Here is a 20,945-nt window from a genome sequence, read left to right on the forward strand (position 1 = left end):
ATTCAGTTGATACCCATACCCAGATCCGCAATGTAAAGAACAATCTAAACAATTCCTTGATTTATTTATTTAGAAGGCAGTAATCCTCAATCGTATCTTTCTTAGAGAAAAGAAAAGCTCTACATTTTAAGTTTAACAATCTTGGGGAATCATAAAATCTATGAGTATAGTCAAGGATTGAGGTAACTGACAAAGCCGGCGACAGTTCTATACTTCCGAGGGCAATAATCTGGTTTACATCAGCAGCTCGACACTGTGAACATCGTCTGAGTGCTAGCGACGGAATTACCATTCTTAATGCGGAGGTTCTCTAGTTCCAAGCTGCTCCTCAGCTGTGCAGCCACATTCCCCATGGTTGGCCTAGCTTGGGGTGCTCGTGCCAGGCATCCCAATGCGGTATCGATACACTTCCAGACAGAATTCACATCGTACTCCCCGTGAAGTCTTGGATCAACAACGTCCTCTATGGTTCCTCGGGTGAGCCTTTCGCGGACCCAGACTGAGACGTGTGCATTATCTGTGCTAGTTACGATTGGAGCTTGCCCGGTGACCAGCTCCAAAATGACCACCCCAAAGCTATAGACATCACTTTTGCTACTCAGCTGGCTGGTAACGTGGTACCTGAGTGAGTTAATAAGAATTACGACTTCATACGCGAAAAGAAATAAGAGAGGTACTGAACAAAAAATTGTGTTAGGGAAAGCATCTGTTTCTCAGGAGAACAAGAGAAGCAAGAAGGCAAGCAAGTACTCTGGATCCAAGTATCCGGCTGTTCCCATCACTACGGTCAATACATGAGTGTCTGCCTCGCTTAAAGTCTTTGATATTCCAAAATCTGCTATCTTTGCCTCAAACCTTTCACTCAGGAGTATATTTGCTGTCTTGACGTCTCTGTGAATGATAGGTGGTGTGCACGCCGTGTGCAGATACTCCAGTCCTAAACATCACCAGAAGTTAGAACCTACGAAAAATGATGGCCATAGATTGACCGGAGCAACGAACTTGGAAAGCACACAGACACGCTGTGTTAGAATCAAACCTTGTGCAGATTCAATTGCAATATGGAGACGCTGCTGCCAACTTAAAGATGCCACGTTCTGTGCTCTTCCTGCGGTTTGAGTATGAGAGCAACTTATCGATGCTTGTTCTATATTTGACAAATATCAGACCAGTGCATAAAGAGCCTTTTAGATAATTGACTATCATTGCCATTCTTCATATAACAGATAATTCCAGTATGATCTGGCCCATGTTGGCTCAGAATCTACAAAAACCACACCGGCAGAAAGCAAAGAAGAAAAAAACAACGAAAAAAAGAAGGCAACGGAGAAACAACCAACGAGAAGAGGAAAATTCTTTATTGCCGTGAATTGAAATGCTGCACAATTGATGTATTTATACACCATAATTGATAAGGTATGACATCACTTAAGCCAATCAAGTAATGCCATGTAAGCCATAAGAATAGGGAAGATAAAACTTATCCAAAAACTACACGTTGAAAGATAAAACTTATCAAAAACGTTAACTAAAGACCTATCAGGATTATTTGCTAATATTACTCCCCCTAATCCTGATATGGTTGTAAATCATGAACACCGAGTAGTTGTCGTATCGCAGCTGAACCAAGTAGTCAAAGATACTATCAAGCAGGCTAGGAATGACCTTTATCTTCCTCTCTCCAGAGGTCAGAATTGTATTTTCATCTTCTATAGCTTCTTCGTTAACAAGAACACCTAGTTGAATCATCTCTCTACCATGCCCCTTCATTGGTCTTTTCAGTGTTACAAGTGTTTGCCCTGGAGGTTCTCCTCTGTGGCCAACTGCTCTCATTTTATTAGCTAATGAAACAAGTTCAGTGACTTTTGAGCTATCCAGAAAATTCTCATAAAGTTTGAGTCCCTCAACTACATTTACCATCATGCCATCACTTGTTTCTCTGGTCAGGAATTCTTTTGGAGTTGATATTACTTTCAGAATTCCATGTTGATCCGAAGTCATAATTGTCTTGTCTCCACAATCGGAATCTTGATTACCATGCGCACAACCAACTTCCGACTTATTATCACTGGTTCCAAATGCATCCTTTCCATCCTTCAGGCAAGAGTTGTCCTCTGAGCTATGTGGATTGCAGTTTCCATCCTTTTCATTGAGAGGCAAGGAATCCTTGACCGATGACATATGCACATTGTTCTGGTTTATCTTGATAGATTTCAGTTCCTCCTCCATTGCTTTGTACCAGCAAGTCTCGGTTGCAGCCTCTTGGTAACATGTCGGCTCTTCAGACATCACCATCATCACCTCTTCATCAATACCAACCATTTCCTCAGTGTTGGCGTAGATATCAGCAAGCGACCTATAACGGACTGGCCCTTCATAAGACTCGGGTGTATTTGATTCTGAAGATGAGGTAGTTGCATGAATGCTCGATGATGGTGTAGATGGACTTGACACTCTTGTCATGGGCACCACGCCTACTGGTGGTGGTGTGACATCTTCCACTCCTGCCTCAGCATCTGCTGCAACAATCGGCTCGTCGGAATAGGATGCATCCAACATAATAAATTCCGGTAAATTTTCTTCATTGTTAGCACCTGCATTCCATGTCCATTCATAATTTTCTTGAAATATGACATCTCTACTTACTTGTAGTTTGCCACGCCTTGGATCAAATAGCCGATGTGCTTTGCAGCCTTCCTCGACACCCAAGTATACCATGGGTGAACTTCTGTCGTCAAGTTTCTTAAGGTGAGGGGTTGTGTTTTTTACATATGCAACACAACCGAACACCCTCAAGTGGGAGAGATGTGGCTTTCTCCCCATCCAAGCTTCAAATGGGGTACGCTCTCCTAGCGCCTTAGTTGGGAGACGGTTTAGTAGATAGACAGCATGTCTAACCGCCTCTCCCCAGAACCTTGCCGGCATATGTGTACCCTTGAGGAGAGATCTTGCCATGGCCATAACGGTGTGATTACGGCGCTCTACAACACCATTCTGTTGGGGTGTGTAGGGAGTCGTGAGGTGCCGCTCAATTCCTTCATTTTCACAAAATCGAGTGAACTCCGTGGATAGAAACTCGCCGCCCCGGTCTGTTTGGAGTGTTCTGATCTTGTACCCAGTCTTGTTCTCCGTCAAGACTTTGAACTTCTTGAAAGCTTCGAATGCGTCATTCTTTGCTGCTAATACAAACACCCACATCCACCTTGTAAAATCATCAACAATTAAAAGAAAATACTTATTACCGGCGAGTGTACATGGTGAGATTGGCCCGCAAATATCAGCATGGAGAAGTTCTAACGGCTTCTCTGCTCTAAAGTTTGCTTGGTACGGGAATGGTGACCTTGCATGCTTGGCCATCACACACACCTCGCAAAAGTTGTTTGGCTGGGGCAATAGTGGTACACCAACTGCCAATTTCTTCTCCCCCAAAAGCTTCAAGTCCTGAAAATTGACATGTCCGAGCCTTGCATGCCATAACCAGGTTGGGTCTTCTAGGCTTGCTATGAGACAGACTTGCTTGAATGTCTTCAAGGTTATCTTGTACAAGCGATTTTGTGTTCGCTTTACCCGCATCAAGAGCTTCCCGCTCCTATCAATCACCTTCATGGTATCTCCTTCCATGTGCACCTCGTTCCCAGTTTCTGTCAATTGACCAAGACTCATAATATTACTACAAAGTTTTGGAATGTAGTATACCTCGTGGAGAGCCTTCTGATCGCCATTCTTGCATTCAAACACAACCGTTCCCTTGCCCATTATCTCAATGGTTGATCCATCGCCAAATCTCACCCTCCCGGTGATGGTTTCATCTAGTTCTTGAAACTTCTCGCGATGGCCGGTCATGTGGTTGCTAGCACCGTTGTCAAGGTACCAGATGTCTTTATCTTCTCCTTTCTTAACATTGCGATACATATCTGGTAGGAATCTTTCTTCGCTGAGTAGAATGATATCCTGCTGCTCACGCCTTGTGTGAGACTCCTCGTGGGACACGGTCATCATCAGTGCTGGTTCTTCATCGGTGGCACAAGTGAGGTGAGCCTCATCACGACGCTTGCTGTAGCATTCAGACGCATAGTGCCCCATTTTCTCACAATTGAAACATTTTATATGTTTCTTGTCACGAGCGTGACTGTTGTTGCCGCTAGTGCCTCCTGCACTGTCTTGGCGCTGCGTACCACGGCCACGTCCGCGCCCTCGCCCACGCCCACGCCAGTTGCCACGATTGGGATTGCTGGATCCATGCCCCTTGCCCCTTGATGAAGTGTCCACGTTGCTTCCCTTCTGTCGCATTTGCCATTCGGCATGAGTAAGTAGGAGCTCACCTTCAGTGTTGTTGGTGTTGCCATGTAATCGTAGTGTTCGTTCCTCGTACGCCTTCAGTCGCCCTATAGCCTCCTCAAACGGCATAGTCTCAAGGTCGTGGAACTGCTCAATACCGGCAACAATAGGGAAGAATTTATCAGGGACAGAATCGAGCAACTTCTTTACCAGAGAGGAATCTTCAAGCGTGGCACCAAGGGTGGAAAACTTGCTGCTCAAGGCGCTGAGTTTTCTCGCAAACTCATCAATCGTCTCGGTCTCCTTCATCCGGAGGGCGTCAAACTCGCTTTTCAATGTTTGTACGCGTGCCTTCTTCACCCGATCACTACCAAGATACCTCGTCTTGAGGCTATCCCAGACTTCCTTCGCCGTCTTCTTATTTGCGATTTGAAGAAGGATGTCTTCGGGGACACACTGCAAAATATATGCACGTGCCTTTTTGTCCTTCTTTGCATCTACTTGGGCTCCTTCTGCTGGCTCCACCGCCTCCCAGACTCCCTGGGCATCAAGAATCGCCTCTGTCTTGATTGCCCACACAGTGTAATTGTGAGGGCTTAGCATCGGATAGAGAAATGGCACTCCGCCGTTCTCCTTCACAGCAGCTTGTGGGATGCCCGACATTTTTATAGAATCGTGGATTCAAGGCTCTGATACCAATTGTTGGCTCAGAATCTACAAAAACCACACCGGCAGAAAGCAAAGAAGAAAAAAACAACGAAAAAAAGAAGGCAACGGAGAAACAACCAACGAGAAGAGGAAAATTCTTTATTGCCGTGAATTGAAATGCTGCACAATTGATGTATTTATACACCATAATTGATAAGGTATGACATCACTTAAGCCAATCAAGTAATGCCATGTAAGCCATAAGAATAGGGAAGATAAAACTTATCCAAAAACTACACGTTGAAAGATAAAACTTATCAAAAACGTTAACTAAAGACCTATCAGGATTATTTGCTAATAGCCCATGTCCAAAAAAATAGATCAAAAATAGTTGAAAACAATAGCCACTGGTATGAGAATCTGATTGAAGAAGGGGAGTCTTAGAGCAACGGTAAAGTTACTGCCGTGTGATTTAGAAATCACGAGTTCGAGTCTCGAAATAACCTCTTACAAAATAGGATAAGACCACGTACAATAGACTCTTCCCCGGAATCCTGTATTGGCAGGAGCTTCATGTACCGAACTGCCCTTTATGGTGATCTGATTGAACTATTGTGACAATGGCCATGAGAATTGCAAACTCAGAGAGACAATATTAAGTGCTCAGGGTTTACAATGTTTCAAAATTATTATGAATGTTTTGGGAGGTGATTGAGATACTAGAGAATAAATTTAGACGATGATTAAAGTTTACCTTCATCAATAGCTAACTAACTCATTTGCTATATTTATTATAAATTAACTTCATAATATGGATACAACCTAAAATCTGTATCTACTTCTGAGAAAAATCCTTTTTTAAGTAAAAAAAGCACCTGAACTTTGAATGTGATCTACAGGAAGTAAAATTCATTAAATACTAATCCAGAATAATTAATCACATTATCACAGCAGTTCCACATGAAAATTCATGAATTTTAGTAGTAGTTAATGACTGGTAAGTGCCCTAGAGTCTGATCAAGATGTGCTAGCATGGACATATTCAAAGAATACAAATTAGTTAAAGTTTCAAACCTTTCAAATGATCTCGTACAGTTCCTTGGGCCATATACTCATATACAAGTCCCATATAGTTTCCATCCTTGCAGTAGCCAACCATAGAAACTAAATTTCTGTGATGAACCCTCAACAGAAACTGGGCCTATTAAAACAATAGGGAAAAGAAGAAAACAGGTCACGACATCCCTTAAATAAAAATGTTTACCACAGAACAAACACAAAAGAGGGAAGGACAGAATATAAAATGTTAGTCTCTACCATCCAAAAGTTCAGAAGTCGAGAATACAAGAGCATTTCAAGGTTTGGGTAGATTTACTGATGTCGAGTTTTAACATATATAATATCTGGCTGATATGAAAGAAGCATTAAATTCTATTACCTCAGCAAGAAATTCCCTAGGTCCTTGAGCTGCTGATTGAGATCTCATCTTCACTGCCACTTCAATACCATCTTTCAAGCGCCCATAGTAGACAGTCCCAAATCCTCCTTCACCAAGGACTCTGTTGAAATTATTTGTTATATCCTTCAACTCCAAGTACGTGAATTGGCGATTCTCAAATTGCAGTGGGCTGTCTTGGACCTCTTGGTGCTTCTGTATTTGGTTGAAGATAGGTTGTTGGTTTACACGGTCACCAATCCCATAACCTTTCAAGTAAAGTACAGTATGATCAAATCAAAGAAGATGAATTTAGGAAGCTATTTGATTTATAAGTGCATCAGAGACTAAGGCTGGAAATAGCATAGCATTTGCATTTCAAAAATGAATTAGAAAAAGCACTGTGATAAAATGGATTGTCAAAAAGTAGTTTAATGTTTGATGATCTAAATCCACATTTGGTAAAACTATACTCAAAAAGCTTCTTTTTTTCCTTATAAGTAAAATAATGATAATATAATAAATAATTAGAATAATATGTACTATTTTTTCAAAATAATAATAATAATATCTTTACATCTCAACTTCTTAGCTTTTTACTCATATAAAAAAAAAAAAAAGGCAGCCCGGTGCACGAAGCTCCCGCCATGCGGGGTCTGGGGAAAGGATCCATTGTACGCAGCCTTACCTTGCCTTTGGCAAGAGGCTGTTTCCAGGATTTGAACCCGTGACTTCTAGGTCACATGGCAACAACCTTACCGTTGCGCCAAGGCTCCCCTTCAGCTTTTTACTCATATGGAATATAAAATTAAATTTTATGTATAGCTATTATCTTAAAATATAAATATCTTAGTGAATAAATTATTATTACTTATTATAAATATATTATAGTATGATTTTATATTCATAATAAACATTAAAAATACTATTTCTTGGACTTATAAATCATAATGTTTTTAGTACAATTACTTGCTAACAAATATGTATTAATGTAATATTTTAATACTTCATAACCCATAACGAATATTTTTAATTTGCTAAAATAATATTTATAATCAATTATTTTTTATACACTATTAACCAATGAACAATATAATTTACTAATAATATTTTAAAATATTTTTATTTTTATCATGTATGTAAAAATAATAATTTTTAGTTTGTTAACAAACAGTTAATTTAAACATTGAATTTTTAAATATTAAATATTATGTTACAACATATTGTAAAATTATAATTTTTTTATTTTTATACTCAATATTAATATTTGTTAAATATTATATTATTTATCTAATTTTTATATTTATTTTGGAAGTATATAAAAATTGCTCAAGAAAAATAGCTTTATAAAGTACTTCCCCACTAGTAAAAATGACTCCGGGAAGGTGGTGCTTTGAGTAATATCAATTTTGACATTAGTTTATCAAATACCTTTTAACTCCCAAAGTGCTTTGGCCTCTTAAAGCTCTTTGGTTAAACAATCCCAATCTCAGCCTAATTGTGGGAAAATTGCAACAGCTTCACTTCGGAAATGCTTACCCTTTTTCTTTCTGTATCTCCAGACGAGGAACACCACCAAGACTAGCAGCAGGAGAGGAAGCACACAAAGAGTCACGATTACAGGTGTTGATATCTTCCTCTTTGTTGATGATGCTATTAGCTGACATGAACTTCCATCAGAACAAAGATGAGGATTTCCTTCAAGTCTACATTGATTTACATTCAAATCAGTGAACTAAGCCAATTCATTTAAGTAAAATAATGGTAAAATTTAAGCTAAATATGACAAAAGGAGTTGGTAACAATCAAATCAATGCTGAATTCACTTTCCTAGAAGATTTATGCCATTATGGCTTTGTAGATTTCATAGAATAAGCATATGATTGCAATCACATTCACATTCAAGGAATTTGTCTCTTATTCGTCAAAAAGTAGAAATGCTTAAGATAGATGTAGCTCAAATTTCTAAAGACCTAAATTGCATTTTTTTTTATTGTTCATCCTTCCTCTGTTTGATGCAGGAAGGGAAACTTAAAGCGCTCACCTTTATTATTCTGATAATAAAAAATGAAAGATATAACAAACCTCAATGTGAGCAATCCATTTTGTGCTTCTGTAAGAAGTTCAGAAGGAATTGATCCAGTTAAATTGTTATTAGTCAAATCTCTGCCAAAAAGCCATAAGATGACAACAAAGATTAGGTATGCACATATTTTATGATAAAAACAAAAATATAAGGAGAATGCTTACAGGAGTCTGAGGGAAGATAAATGCCCTAGAAAACCAGGTATTGTCCCTGTTATGTTGTTGTTTGACAAGTCCCTGAAAAATGTTACTAAAAATTCATCATCACTATGTATGGGAAAATGATTGCCTAAATGGGATATAGCTTATATCCCTTAGCCTGTATGGATGAAATGCAAATGAAATAATATCCAAACAACTAATATTATGGTAGAAAGTATCTGTGAGCAGGAAATAAGTAGCATATGAGTTTTTGTTCTAGCTGCGCTGATGTGCCTGATACTTCTAATGGCATAATCATATCATGCCTTTTGTTTTGTAACCATGAACACTACATAAGTCTGCAAACCATGAAGCAAAATTTCACCACACTTTTTTCATGTGTAGCAATGGTTTCATACTTGTTTGTTGCTTGAAAGTGCAGCAAACATTGATGTTTTGGTGATAAAAATGGTATCTGGATAAGAAAAAAGAGATTGATGGCATAGTTTACTGGATGTTTGACAAAAAATGAGAGAAGAGAACAGAATCAAAAGCACTTACAAGTACCGGATTGCTCCAAGGCTAGCAAATGCAATACTTATTGTACCAGTCAATCCACTCGAGGACACATTTCTGCAGAATATGTAATGAAGCTAGAATGTTATACCCTTGTCTATTGAAATTGATGAAAACACTAATGTGTTAGGTTATTTTAATTTAATTCAGTTAAAGAAAATATACATGTTTGTGATCCTTGGAGGATCAGATAAGCTAAAAGTACAATTTATTCCATCCCAAGCAAACCCTCTTGGAGAACAAGGATCTCCTCTCCAATTTCTTTTGATCTGATACGACTCTTTTATTGTAAGTATGGCATCAACTGGAGAAAACAAATATAAAGCAGAATAATTTTGGCAGTCTCTTAGAAACAGCAAAAAAAGGGAATAAAAGAAACTTAAGGTAGATGCAGCAAAAAAATAAACAGTGAATCCCAAATATTTGGGCTGTATCAGCTGTGTTGTCAAATAAAGGGTACAAAAGAAACTTATGCTGGCATACAACATAAACAATAAACAGTGAGTCACAAATGGTGTATCAGCAATGTCCATGCACAAGTAACTGTAAACAGTAAGAACAGAATGACTAAAAATATAACATCTCAAATGTGAAACCAGAGTACGCAACTTAGCTTACGAAATACCCTGCATTATGAACTCAAAACATAAACGGAGTATGGTTTATCTCATTCTCACAACACTAAGTTGGCTTCTTAACTCAATTAATCTTACAATTCATATTTCCTTCAAAACAAAATACAGCTTAGGCATAAATGTACCACAATATTACTTTAGAAGGGACAAAGACTACCGATTAGCTATGTCATTAGATTGAAATGATAGTAGCAGCATCACGACTACTTTAAGCTAAAGAGTAAGTTAAACTAGCATAATATCCAGAATGTGAAGCAATGTTAGCAATTAAACAACCTCAAGTGTTTCATAAGCATTATATCAGACATCCTGAGGGCGCGCGACGACGCCTGTCATGATCGAACAACATAACTTTATCCCCTAAGGGGAAAGACAATAAAGGGAAAAGCTTACCATCTTCACTATTCGTTGCCACATTTGAATCGCCCATCCTGGTCAAGATCTCCATTGCATTGAGGAAGGGCGGCAGGGTGGAATTGCTCAGCGCCTGGAGAGACATGTTGTACCGCTGATATCCGATGATGGGATTGAGGCCGTAGACGGCGTTACTTAAGAGAAGAGGCGTGGAGAAAGGTTCGCTGTACCATAGAAAATTGTTGAGGTAAATGTAGAACTGCCTCGACCTGTTGCCCGTGAGGGTCACGAACTCGGAGAAATACAAGACGGCCATGACCTCGTTGAGATCGCCCGGATCCAGATTCCATGAGTAATCGAGATTGCGGGAGTTCGCGGGGGTCACCGCCGTCTGCATCACCGCAGAGGGCGCCTCGAAATAGTCAATAGCGAGGTTGTTAACGGTGCTGTCGGTGGATATCTCGGTCCAGAGGGGGGCGTTGATGTAGGGATCCCATAAGCGGTCGTATTTGTCGTCGGGATACCTGAAGGCAACGACGACGGCGACGACGACGACGACGGCGACGGCGACGGCGACGGCGACGAGGCGAAACCCATCGGGGCAGAAGAATTTTGACTTTAATAAATTTCAAAAAATATTTTTAAAAAAGAATATTTTAAATTACACTTTTCGGTTAATTTACCTTACGATGCCACTGGTGGGCCCCATGTTGAGCCTATCGAAGACGACCATGCTGCGGGTGGCGTTCACCTCCGGGTAGATCTCGTCCTTCAGCGGCCTCACGTCCATCGCCGACACGAACGGCGTCCCCTTCCCTGTGTTCGCCAGGCACACCGAGAACGCATCGTCCAGCGCCACCGCCATCGCCTCCGTCCAGACGGTCGCCGCTGGGTCCGTCAAGTTGATCGTCTTCCACAGATTCACCCCCAGGTAGAGATCGAACGAGATCGACCGGCTGTTCCGCCCGTCGTAGTTCCCGTACATGAACGTCGCCCTCAGCAGGTACTTCGACCCCATCGTGACCCCGGTGATGTCGTAGCAGTTGCGGCTGCTGTTCGGGAAGCTTCGCACGTTGAGGAAACTCCTCGCTTGCTGCTCGGTGACGTAGTCCGTCGAGATGTTCGCGTTTACGCCGGAGTCGATGTAGGAGCCGTCGGAGACGTAGGTGAGGTTGTTGATCGGGTCGCTGTAAGTAGATCCCTCTTCGATCCCGCAGTCGATGCTTATAAACCCTAAAATAAAAAAGGGGGATTTTCTTTTTCTTCTTCAAAGTTTGCATTTTTTTTAGAGTGGATGCGGCTGGGATACTCACCTTGAGTGTCCGGTAACTGGCATTGAACTCGAACGACGGCAATGGCAGCGAAGCCGACGAGGAGACAGCACCAAGCGACAGTCATCTTCGCCAAGATCGGCCGCGTCGCCGCGGACATTGTCGCCCTCTTCTTCTCGTTCAAGGTGATGATGCTCAACTTGTTTGCTTGAGTAGAAATCCTGTGAATGTTAAACTTTGAGGTTTCTTCATGCACGTAACAATTTGGAGTCGTTGACCTTGACTTGCTAACACGCTAGTAGACCGAGCAAAACTGCATTTTTGTCAACCATAGACGACAATCATTTGAGTAGTTGTGATCATTCACAAAGGATTTTGTGGCTGCTTGGTGACTGGGATTGAACTAAATGAATTCTTTTGTGCCGTAGCCGAAATGTTTGAATCGATCACAAGTTGTAGCAGGAAAATCCAATAGAATAAGCGTACGGACATAGGAAGTGCCCTTGCTTGACTTTGTATCCTGTTATTTCGGCCATAGATTGACTAATTTAATGGTCACAAGTAGGCTTGGAATGCACATGGCTGTCGCTGTGGAGTAGAATTATAATGAAGCATCCTGATTGTTAGCCATTAGCAATACGCAATAAGAAAATAGTTCAAGTTGTTCAAGATAGTGAAGCTAAGAAGATAATTCATGTTGTTCTATTTGCTATGCATTCAGCAATTGAAGTTTCTGTGTTCTATTTCAGTAGAGATTGATATGAATAAGATCTATTAACCCAATACTTCTTTAGGAAAAGATTGAGCTGACTTTAATTGCAATCAATTAGGAGAACAAACAAGAATTGCTGATTCATGAACACTTAGCTTTTCTCTTTATCTAGTTTATCTGCTGGTTCAAATTTGAATTCGATCTCTTTCTGTACTTCACAAGCAGCGGCTAGTTCAGGGCACCGATACCTTCATGAGCAAGGTGGTTTGCCTCTTGTTATTGTTGTATGTAGCATAAATAATCAAGTTTCATGAAGTATCCAGTTTGATAACATTATAAAATCTCTATTATTAAAGAAACATTTGTGGACTTGGCATAGCAAAATGAATACATAATTGTATGGCGTAGCAAAATTTAGGGTCAATTTCTTGCGTATTTAAAAATCCAAAATTAACAGGGCTAGCAAATTCATTTTTTTTTTCCTTGGCAAAGTGAATCAAAAGGAAACTTTGCTACCGAAATTGGTATCCTTTACAGTAAGCGTTTATGTGTAGGCTGTGTTGCAATCTAATGTTGGTTTGCTAATTCTGATCACTTGTAAATTTCAGAAATTAGAAATGTCAAGTTCTTGCTGCAGGCATCAGGATCATGCTAATGAGTTACCAAGTTATTCCATGATAGAGTTTATTCACCATGGGCAAAGTTGTTTTACCAATCTCTTCTCATTCGTTTTCATGATCTTCAAGGTCTCTTGCTTGCTGTGTGACTGAGCATTCTTTATTGCCAACCTCATTCTTCTCACAACATATTCAAACAAGGCCATTGATTAGCTCCTTTTTTGAGTATAACTTGCAGTCTATTCGGATTAAAACAATAAAATTTCGAGGAGTTGTTGCAAGGTTGAAGTCCGTGATACCCCTTTTCGGAGATTGCATTGTGACTTGAACATATTAAAATCATGATAAAGGATGCATGACCAATACAATGTGGCATTGCCAGTTATGATTCATAGTTCAGAGAGAGATGACCGATTTCAAGGAAGGTACAGTCATGCATTGTAAGAACTATCAGCAAGTTGCAATTTTCTTAAGTCAGAATGGTGGAATCATGGAAGGAAGTCAATGCCAAGTATACGGATTTTATAAATTACTAGTGAATATGACCTTCCACTTCTATAGCATAATTTATATAGTAGGAAGCATTGACTCTGCAGCAAAAAAATAAAATCCGTTGTACAGTCAATCTTACAATCATTTGTAAAAAAGTATTGCTTCGACTTGATCAAGATTTAATTCTTACCTATTGCAATAAATTTGTCTTGCAACAACCAATTCAATCATATTTCAAAAGCAGAAAATATTGACTCGATGCAATGGAAACATACAGCTAGTTGTAAAAACTATCAGCAAGTTGGCATTTTCTTAAGAAGTCATAATGGTTGAATCAGGCAGTCTAAATGAAGCTAGTGCCAAGATATATGGATTTTACAAGTGAGTGAAACCTTCCACTTCTGTAGCATTTAAATTACTAGTGAGGAACAAGCAAGGAAATCTCCTTTGAACCATTCATCTCAAGTATTACAAGTGTCTTGGCAAGGCTATGTAGAAGATTTGCCAAAGGGAAAGTAGACTCCAATTCTAGCATCTTGATGGCATACGTTACAGTTGATAAAATCTCCTAATATGTTGATGAACAAATTGATCCAAACACTACATAAAATGCATCTTTTGCAAATTGAACGAATTAGAGTTTCCTCACCAGGCCTACTTTTGATGCACTGGGACTAGATCAATGAAGTTTTAACAGCACTATCTGGGCTTTTGGGATGATAGGATCTTATTTGCAATCTTGACAATAGCTTCCATCTGCTTAGCCACCAACTGGGTTAGCTGCTCCTCTTGCGCTGACTGATCATTAGAGTCGCAATTCATATTATCGGGTTCTCCGCCATTTGGTGACCAGGTTACCACAAAGGAGTAGTCAGGGTCATACTGATTTGGCACCTGGATAAGCTCTTTTCTACCGCCTGTAGACTCTTTATCGACCATGTTGCCTTTCACATGATCTGAAAAACAGGCTCTGAAGTTTTCCATACACTTGCTCCCTGAATCAAGGTTCAAGTAGATGAGGACCTCCCAGCATGCAAGGAACATTTTCTTGTTGATCTTTAACTTTTGTCGAGCAAGCGTTATTAGACTTGCCGGTGGGCTAAAGCTCGGCTTGGAACCTAGCTTCGATAGATTGTCTTCTTTTAGGCGCAAAACGACTGAGTCGATGGCTGGCTTTACTGGATCAAAGCCAAGCAAGCGGTTGGTGTCTATGCAGGTTCGAAGGTACTGAAAGTACTCCGAAGGATCTTCGACAGTCACATCGTATACATTTTCAGATAATGCAACAGAATACACAGACTCGAAGATAAGCTGTCCATACCCTTGACCCTGGTATGGGGGCAATACTAAGATCTGACTAGAGAGAAAATGAGATGAATCAGCAAAAAGATCCTCGGCTAAACTGGCAAGAACCATAAAGAACCGCACCTGGCCAATTCGGAATCGGGTACTGTCAGGGTAACGGAAGAAACGATAAACAGTGGCAAAACCAAGCACATTGGTAATAATAGATATCCCTGAAGGATCTTGAACCTTCTTCACAGCTAAAAAGATATCCCATTTTGGATCAGTTACTGTGATAGCACTGCCACCTAAAACAAAGAGAAAAAATCCACCACAAGAGATGTGAAATGGAAATAAGTTTTGATGAAGACCTTTTATATAACACAAAAATATCAAAGGTACCATCAACAAGCAGAAGCACAAGAGGAAACAATCGACTGTAAAGCAAACCAGCAGCCGGGCTGTGCAGCTTCATCTGAACGACCTGCACAGAGCAAAACAAAGTGGAGATTACCACTCAAAACTAGAAATCTCTGACATAAAAAAAAAGAAAAAAAAAGCATCTAGCAAGTGATTAACATTTGCTAGTGAACAAGGTACTTTAATTGATGAAGCCAGTGAAAGAGACTGAGAATGCATCTAGATGATGATAAATTCCAATAAGAACATTAAGCAAAATCATGTTTGTGGGAAATTTCTCAGGCATCCATTTTAAGCAAATATTAGGCTTTGTTTTCTAGCATACTTGAATTGCATGATGGAACATCTGACGGCTTACGACAAAATATTAGCAGGCTGATTAATTTCTACATAGACTTAAATCACTTGAGATTCAAATCACCAACATACCTCAACCACTGAACCATCAGCATCGTTCACTGAGGATTTACAAGTAACACCAGCACCATCAGCTATGACACTACTGATATCCAGAAGAAATTATATCAGAGTAAAAAAATATATTACAAATTTAATGAAGTTAGATGAAAGAATAGAAATATGCAAGAAGTTCAAAGTCTACCTGATGTAATCTTTGTTTGTTGAAAATGATTGAAGGAATTGTTCTTTTGTGATCAATGATTCACCAAATATATCCTATCAGAAAAGACAAACATCCAATGTGCTAAAAAAAATTGAATCCTACAAGGAATTATAGTTACATGCAAGTGAAGATGAAATACCCGAAGAGCTGAATTAAGATCAGTGATCCCTTTTCCACGCTGAAAAAAAAATTATAATGTCCAGTTTGAGATTAGTTTAGAAAGATGAAAATACATATTGATAACTATACATCATAAAGTGTCAAGCCTCTGAAAGATATACAAGAAACAAGCTAATTACACAGAAAAATAGGTGAGCGTTAAAAAATGGAAATGAACTTCACAGCTTCTAAAATTCCCAGACCAAAGGGATGCATCATTAAAAAATTGGAAAAGAACGTGTCTTCATTTGTTAACGAAGTAGCAATAAGCATAAACTTTTGTTCCACTGGTGCAAATCTTAGTCATTTGCCACAAAGCAACAAGTACTCACACAAAAATATCCTTAATTGCGATAAACAAGAACAAACCACCGTGATTTTACAATTGACTACAAGGATTGGCCCATTATCAACTAATCTGCGGAATGCTCTCTACTTTCACTAGTTATTATCAAATTATCATTTTCCAGCATAAAAAAAGGAACCTTTACGAAAACAACTAGTAATCCAGTAATCATACAGAATATGTAACCATAACAACCAACAATATTTTTTATTTAGTAAGAATAAGAGAGAAGCATGCCACCATGAATAACAATATCTTGCATGGCATTGCAACTATATAATGACACTTACATCACTTTTATTCTCAAAAGTAACCTCAGAGTAAGCATGAAAAGACACCAAACTTAACCAAACATTAACCTGCAAAAGGGGATAACCTTTATTGTAAAACTTGCATATTAATAAAAAAAAGATGATAATATTAATAAATAACAAAGAGAAATTTGAAGGTACATTTCAAACAATAGAAGTTAATTAGTATTTGAAAAGTGCTTGAACAAACGCATTCATGAAACTCTGGTTGTTACAATTGTTAGCTAGAAAAAAAAAAAAAACTTGATCATATTTTCATATTTTCCACAACACAAAAGATAGAAGATATGCAACTCCATGTTGATGTTTTTTTTCAAAAAAAAAAAAAAGATGCAGAATTTCCTCTTCCATGACCTATGACCACCTTATACTGCAATCAACTTTTTCAGTTCCTTTTCATATCATGGAAAACTGATAGTGCCATCAGCATAACAACATAAAAACAATCTAGCTAATTCTTAAGCACAAGACGTCTATAATAAAGGGAATAAATTAAATTGTGGTATCAGTTGAGTGACAAATAACATTTAGACATAACATAGCACTCTAAATCTGCCATAAAGATAAAAGGGAAAAAACCATAGATGGGAGTTAAAAAAGATACCTTTTGCTTAAAAAAAAAAAAGCTAAAAGGATAGCTTCAGAAGTAATGGCACAAAGTACTATAATAATTTGGAAATACTAGTATGCAGTTTTGAAAGAGGAATAACTGTATAATTTTATTTTATTTTTGGGAGAGAGGGGAAGGGGGGTTAACAGTCTACCTTTAAATTCTTATAGCCATATATCTTCTCATCTGCATTGAAAAATTGATTCAGATCAATAGGTTTGATGCAAAAGCTGTCTGTCGCACCCACTTCGTCTTTATTTTTTACTGCAGTCAATGAAACATATATAAATGCCCTTTGATGGTGGTGAAAAATCCAAAGAAAATGATAAACAGGTGTTCAAAAGAACATAAGGAGTTTTCATTGCAGACAATGAAAGCATATGTCAATAACCTATGATGGTGATGAAAATTCCAAGAAATGATAGAAAAATGTTTAAAGAATATAAGTATTCTTGAAAATGATGCAAGAAGCATGATTTTACTTGCCTCAAAAATTGCTATATTTACCCAGCCAAAAGTCACTTCTTGTCTTAAGAGATGACATCATCCTTGAATATCACATACATTGGAATTCTTTCCATCATTTGGCTTTGTAATTGAGATAGAGAGAAATGATATCTTTTCTAATATGTGATTTTATGACATACATGACGATTTAAGTAAAAAATGAAAAGATTAAAAAAACATATTTGCCCTTTCTGTGCCTTTAAAGTTGCTATGGCTCAATCTTGGGTGTTGATATGGCTCAAAAACTACTGATGACCTTTTCTATGATTTCTGCAGATATTTCAACAAATCATTGAGTTACCTTACTAGGAAATATAGCACAGTATATACCTCAGATCAGTGCATGCTAGATTTGTGTATGATATGGAAGGTATGAAAAGAAATTAAGCATCTCTACACCTTTTATGTAAGCTCTTCCTAAGTTTAATGGTCGATAATCAGTCTCTAGTCAGTTTCCTTGGGTGTTGAATGTTGTTAGATAGTAACCCACATAACCTCCATATTGTCTCCTCATGGGTGGCATCTTGACTAACAGACAGCAATAAGCCTGTTGATTAGGCAATTCCCCAACCAAGCTGCTTTCATCATGGACTCTTGGAATATTTTTTCAAGATTTTAAAGGATCAAATGCAAGTTGAGACAATATAAGCAGGCAGCTGTCGAGATTGAGGTTGTTCTTGGGAGAGGGTGGACCTCTTTATTCTCAGACAGTGCATTTAGTGATTAAAATATTTGCAGACTTAAAAAGTACACGAAAAATTCAACAACTAAATTTAAGTACATTTAGATGTATTTCCTATTACAAGCCATTTCAAGCCACCATGAAAATTGTTTTCAATCTTTGGTCATTACAACATGTATTCAAGAATGAAAAAGATCCTTGACTCAAACAAAGAAAAGTTTTCAAACATGATACAAATGATAACACAAGATGAACTGGTAAAAACAGCATTCAACAGTCAAACTATTACTTCAGATTCTGAGGAGATTAGGGCAAACTCTGAAGTTGAATTTCCAAATGTACAATAAGAATCTTATACAGGTAACAATTAATTCAAATTCTCACCGGACAGAAAAAGAGTAAACAACCAAACAGAAATCTACCATTGAGAAGCTTGAATCTTGCTAATTATATAATAATCATCACTACCCAAGCTTACCTAAGGCAGGAGGCATCTGTCATTCAAACAAAATATACAATTAACAGGTTCCCACATGAGATTATTTGCATAATTGTACAATAGGCATAATTGTACTACCTATTGTGAAATTCTTATTATTCCTATAAGCTGGATTAACTTTGCATATGATTTAATGAATCTTCTATCTCTACATTGCAAACTCACTTTATGATAGCCCTCATGCCTCGCCAAAAGATAAGGATCAAACTGCATGAACCATTAATTTGCTTCGTGGAGAATCATCAATTATTTTTCAGATTTAAAAATCAATTTTTCTAAACAAGGAAGAAGAAAAATCCCTTACAAATTTGTAATGTTGTGCTCATTGTTTATGAATTGTGCAAAACACAATGAAAATACAAAACTATCAAATAATCAATCAGTAAAGGATTTTAAATGAAATAAAAAGAAATAGATTAGCAACATGCAACAATAGAACACAGTTAGCACCAGTCTAAACTTTAAATTGTTCATAATTCCAGGGAAATGCCATGCACAAAAACTGCATAAAAAAGGCAATAACATAGCAGAATCTTACCAAGGAAAATCTTAATACACTCTTCTGGCTCAACTCCAGGATCTGCAGTGTTAGAAACAAAAAAAAAATCATGGAATAGCCACATAGGAAGATAGTAATTATGAGAGTGCAAATGGTTAGAAAAAGCAGAACAGCACACACACTTTCAGTCAAGGATATTGTAACAACTAGAATATCAGGCTGTTATTGAACATAAGAATCCTTCATATTCTACTATGTTTGATCCTCTCTCCAGGAACCTTCAGTTCCAGTATGGAATTAGTACAAGTTCACATGGCAAAATCATGGCACTCCTGTTGTGTATCTTGCAGTAACGCATTAGTATTGCACAATCAGCAAGAAGGCAAACCAAATCAGACGGCTATCTGCTACTTCTTTCATAGCCAAATCAGTATAAATCACGCAGACAAACCAAGTTCAACTGAGTACCAGAAGAAAAGAAAGAGGCAAAAAAAAAACATTTTCTTGAGTCGTCAAGGTCAAGTAACATCCATAAATAAAAATAGCTGCATCCAGCCAACACATGTATCACAAAAAAAAAATGAGATGGAAAATGTACGCTCTTAAAATAAAAGTACGGAGTGACAGCTTCAAGCTGTTAATAGACACATTTAGAAACGGGCACGAAATGACAGAATTAAAAACTTGCAGGTGGAAATAGCAACAACAGAAAACAAAAACTAATATTTTTTTAGAAAATATTACCAATCTCTGCGAAACCAACGCGCTTGCGCTTCTTGGGTTCACCCGAATTGTCGCCGCCTTTCTGTTTCAGCGGCATCCTTCTTCGTCGGAATCCTCGGCGGACGGGAGTCCCAGATCAAGTTGGGAGAAGCAGCGGAAGCCTAAGCAGCTGGGGAGCGAGGAGGAAGAAAACCTAGGAAGAGCAGTGTGCCTAGGGTTTTTGAGCGACCAGAAAAAGAGGGGGGAAATGAAGAAATTAAGCGGGAAATGGGAGCGGCATTTTATAGGCACCGGGACCATCGGCGGCGAGTAAACAGGCCGTACGAAGCGGCCCATTAAACGCTAGCCCATTAAAAAGCCTGCTTAACTATCTTTCTTGAGTAGCTGCTCGTTTACTTGGACGGACGTTTACTTGGACGGATGAACAATAGCATACAAATTGAGAGCTAAGGGCTAAGGATTATGGTATTTTCTTCACTCTTCCAATCACTCTAATTTTCTAATTTAAACAAAGGAAAATATATGATTTATTTTATAAATAATTACTAAATCATTTTTTATTTTTTTATTTTTCAAATGTTTTTTTTGTTTGCCAATATATAAATTTGATGTTTGAATTAAAAATTAAGTTAAAATTAAATTATAATATAATTATTTATCCTTTTAGTAGAGTTCCAAACATATCACATGTATACAACTATGATGGTCTAACATTTTAATTTATTATCATTATTAATATTATTAATATTAATATTATTATTTTAATTTAATTTATTTGAAATAAAAATAATATAATAAATAATAAATTAATTATGTTTATTATCTTTAAATAAATAAATTAAACTAAATAATATTAAATTATATTTTATACTTTATAACTTTAATTTTGTAATTATTTATATATAATAACTTGAATCAAACGCCTAATGAGCGTTGGGAGTAAAGTGAATAGGAACTTTTAATTTAATATTAATTATCGAAATTAAATCGGTCCAAGCACATGTGCAAGCACGTGCCGCCGTATAAACAAAAATCTATA

The 20,945-nt window shown here is 38.0% G+C and overlaps 2 protein-coding genes across 4 annotated transcripts; both read right to left on the reverse strand.

Annotated features, from left to right (window-relative positions):
• Window positions 1–11,613, reverse strand: LOC141830386 (putative LRR receptor-like serine/threonine-protein kinase At1g05700). The gene is made up of 13 exons (XM_074717820.1): window positions 11,466–11,613; window positions 10,836–11,385; window positions 10,192–10,676; window positions 9,329–9,467; window positions 9,149–9,220; window positions 8,612–8,683; window positions 8,447–8,527; window positions 7,901–8,067; window positions 6,365–6,630; window positions 6,001–6,127; window positions 1,040–1,108; window positions 751–937; window positions 1–621 (listed from the first exon to the last, which is right to left on the reverse strand). The coding sequence occupies exons 1-13, from the start codon at window positions 11,581–11,583 to the stop codon at window positions 240–242; spliced, it is 2,715 nt and encodes a 904-aa protein (XP_074573921.1). The 5' UTR covers window positions 11,584–11,613; the 3' UTR covers window positions 1–239.
• Window positions 11,614–13,671: 2,058 nt separating this feature from the next.
• LOC141830928 (putative histone acetyltransferase type B catalytic subunit) lies at window positions 13,672–20,130 on the reverse strand. Of its 3 annotated transcripts, none has more exons than XM_074718378.1 (10): window positions 19,928–20,130; window positions 19,223–19,264; window positions 17,151–17,260; window positions 16,366–16,434; window positions 15,710–15,748; window positions 15,550–15,623; window positions 15,378–15,447; window positions 14,931–15,012; window positions 14,673–14,836; window positions 13,672–14,597 (listed from the first exon to the last, which is right to left on the reverse strand). In XM_074718378.1, exons 1-10 carry the CDS (start codon window positions 20,001–20,003, stop codon window positions 13,944–13,946), a joined length of 1,380 nt encoding a protein of 459 aa, XP_074574479.1. In that variant the 5' UTR covers window positions 20,004–20,130; the 3' UTR covers window positions 13,672–13,943. The 3 variants fall into 3 exon arrangements, with proteins under 3 accessions (XP_074574479.1, XP_074574477.1, XP_074574480.1); XM_074718376.1 differs by having other exon boundaries at window positions 15,378–15,450; XM_074718379.1 differs by having other exon boundaries at window positions 14,392–14,601; window positions 15,378–15,450.
• Window positions 20,131–20,945: the final 815 nt, after the last annotated feature.

This window comes from Curcuma longa, chromosome 6 (genome assembly GCF_044706935.1).
Source record: "Curcuma longa cultivar G26 ecotype Majalengka, Jawa Barat chromosome 6, ITB_CL_G26_1.1, whole genome shotgun sequence".
In the NCBI taxonomy this organism is placed as follows: domain Eukaryota; kingdom Viridiplantae; phylum Streptophyta; class Magnoliopsida; order Zingiberales; family Zingiberaceae; genus Curcuma; species Curcuma longa.

Excerpts from the sequence above, each read along its gene's own strand:
- LOC141830928 (XM_074718376.1), bottom strand. The coding sequence starts at position 20,003 with ATGCCGCTGAAACAGAAAGGCGGCGACAATTCGGGTGAACCCAAGAAG. Across the intron at positions 17,261-19,222 it reads GTGTATTAAGATTTTCCTTG|TAAAAAATAAAGACGAAGTG; the intron begins GTAAGATTCTGC and ends CATTGACTGCAG. Across the intron at positions 16,435-17,150 it reads ATGGCTATAAGAATTTAAAG|GTTAATGTTTGGTTAAGTTT; the intron begins GTAGACTGTTAA and ends CCCCTTTTGCAG.
- LOC141830386 (XM_074717820.1), bottom strand. The coding sequence starts at position 11,583 with ATGTCCGCGGCGACGCGGCCGATCTTGGCGAAGATGACTGTCGCTTGG. Across the intron at positions 10,677-10,835 it reads CCCACCAGTGGCATCGTAAG|GTATCCCGACGACAAATACG; the intron begins GTAAATTAACCG and ends CGTTGCCTTCAG. Across the intron at positions 9,468-10,191 it reads GGCAACGAATAGTGAAGATG|TTGATGCCATACTTACAATA; the intron begins GTAAGCTTTTCC and ends TGTTTTCTCCAG.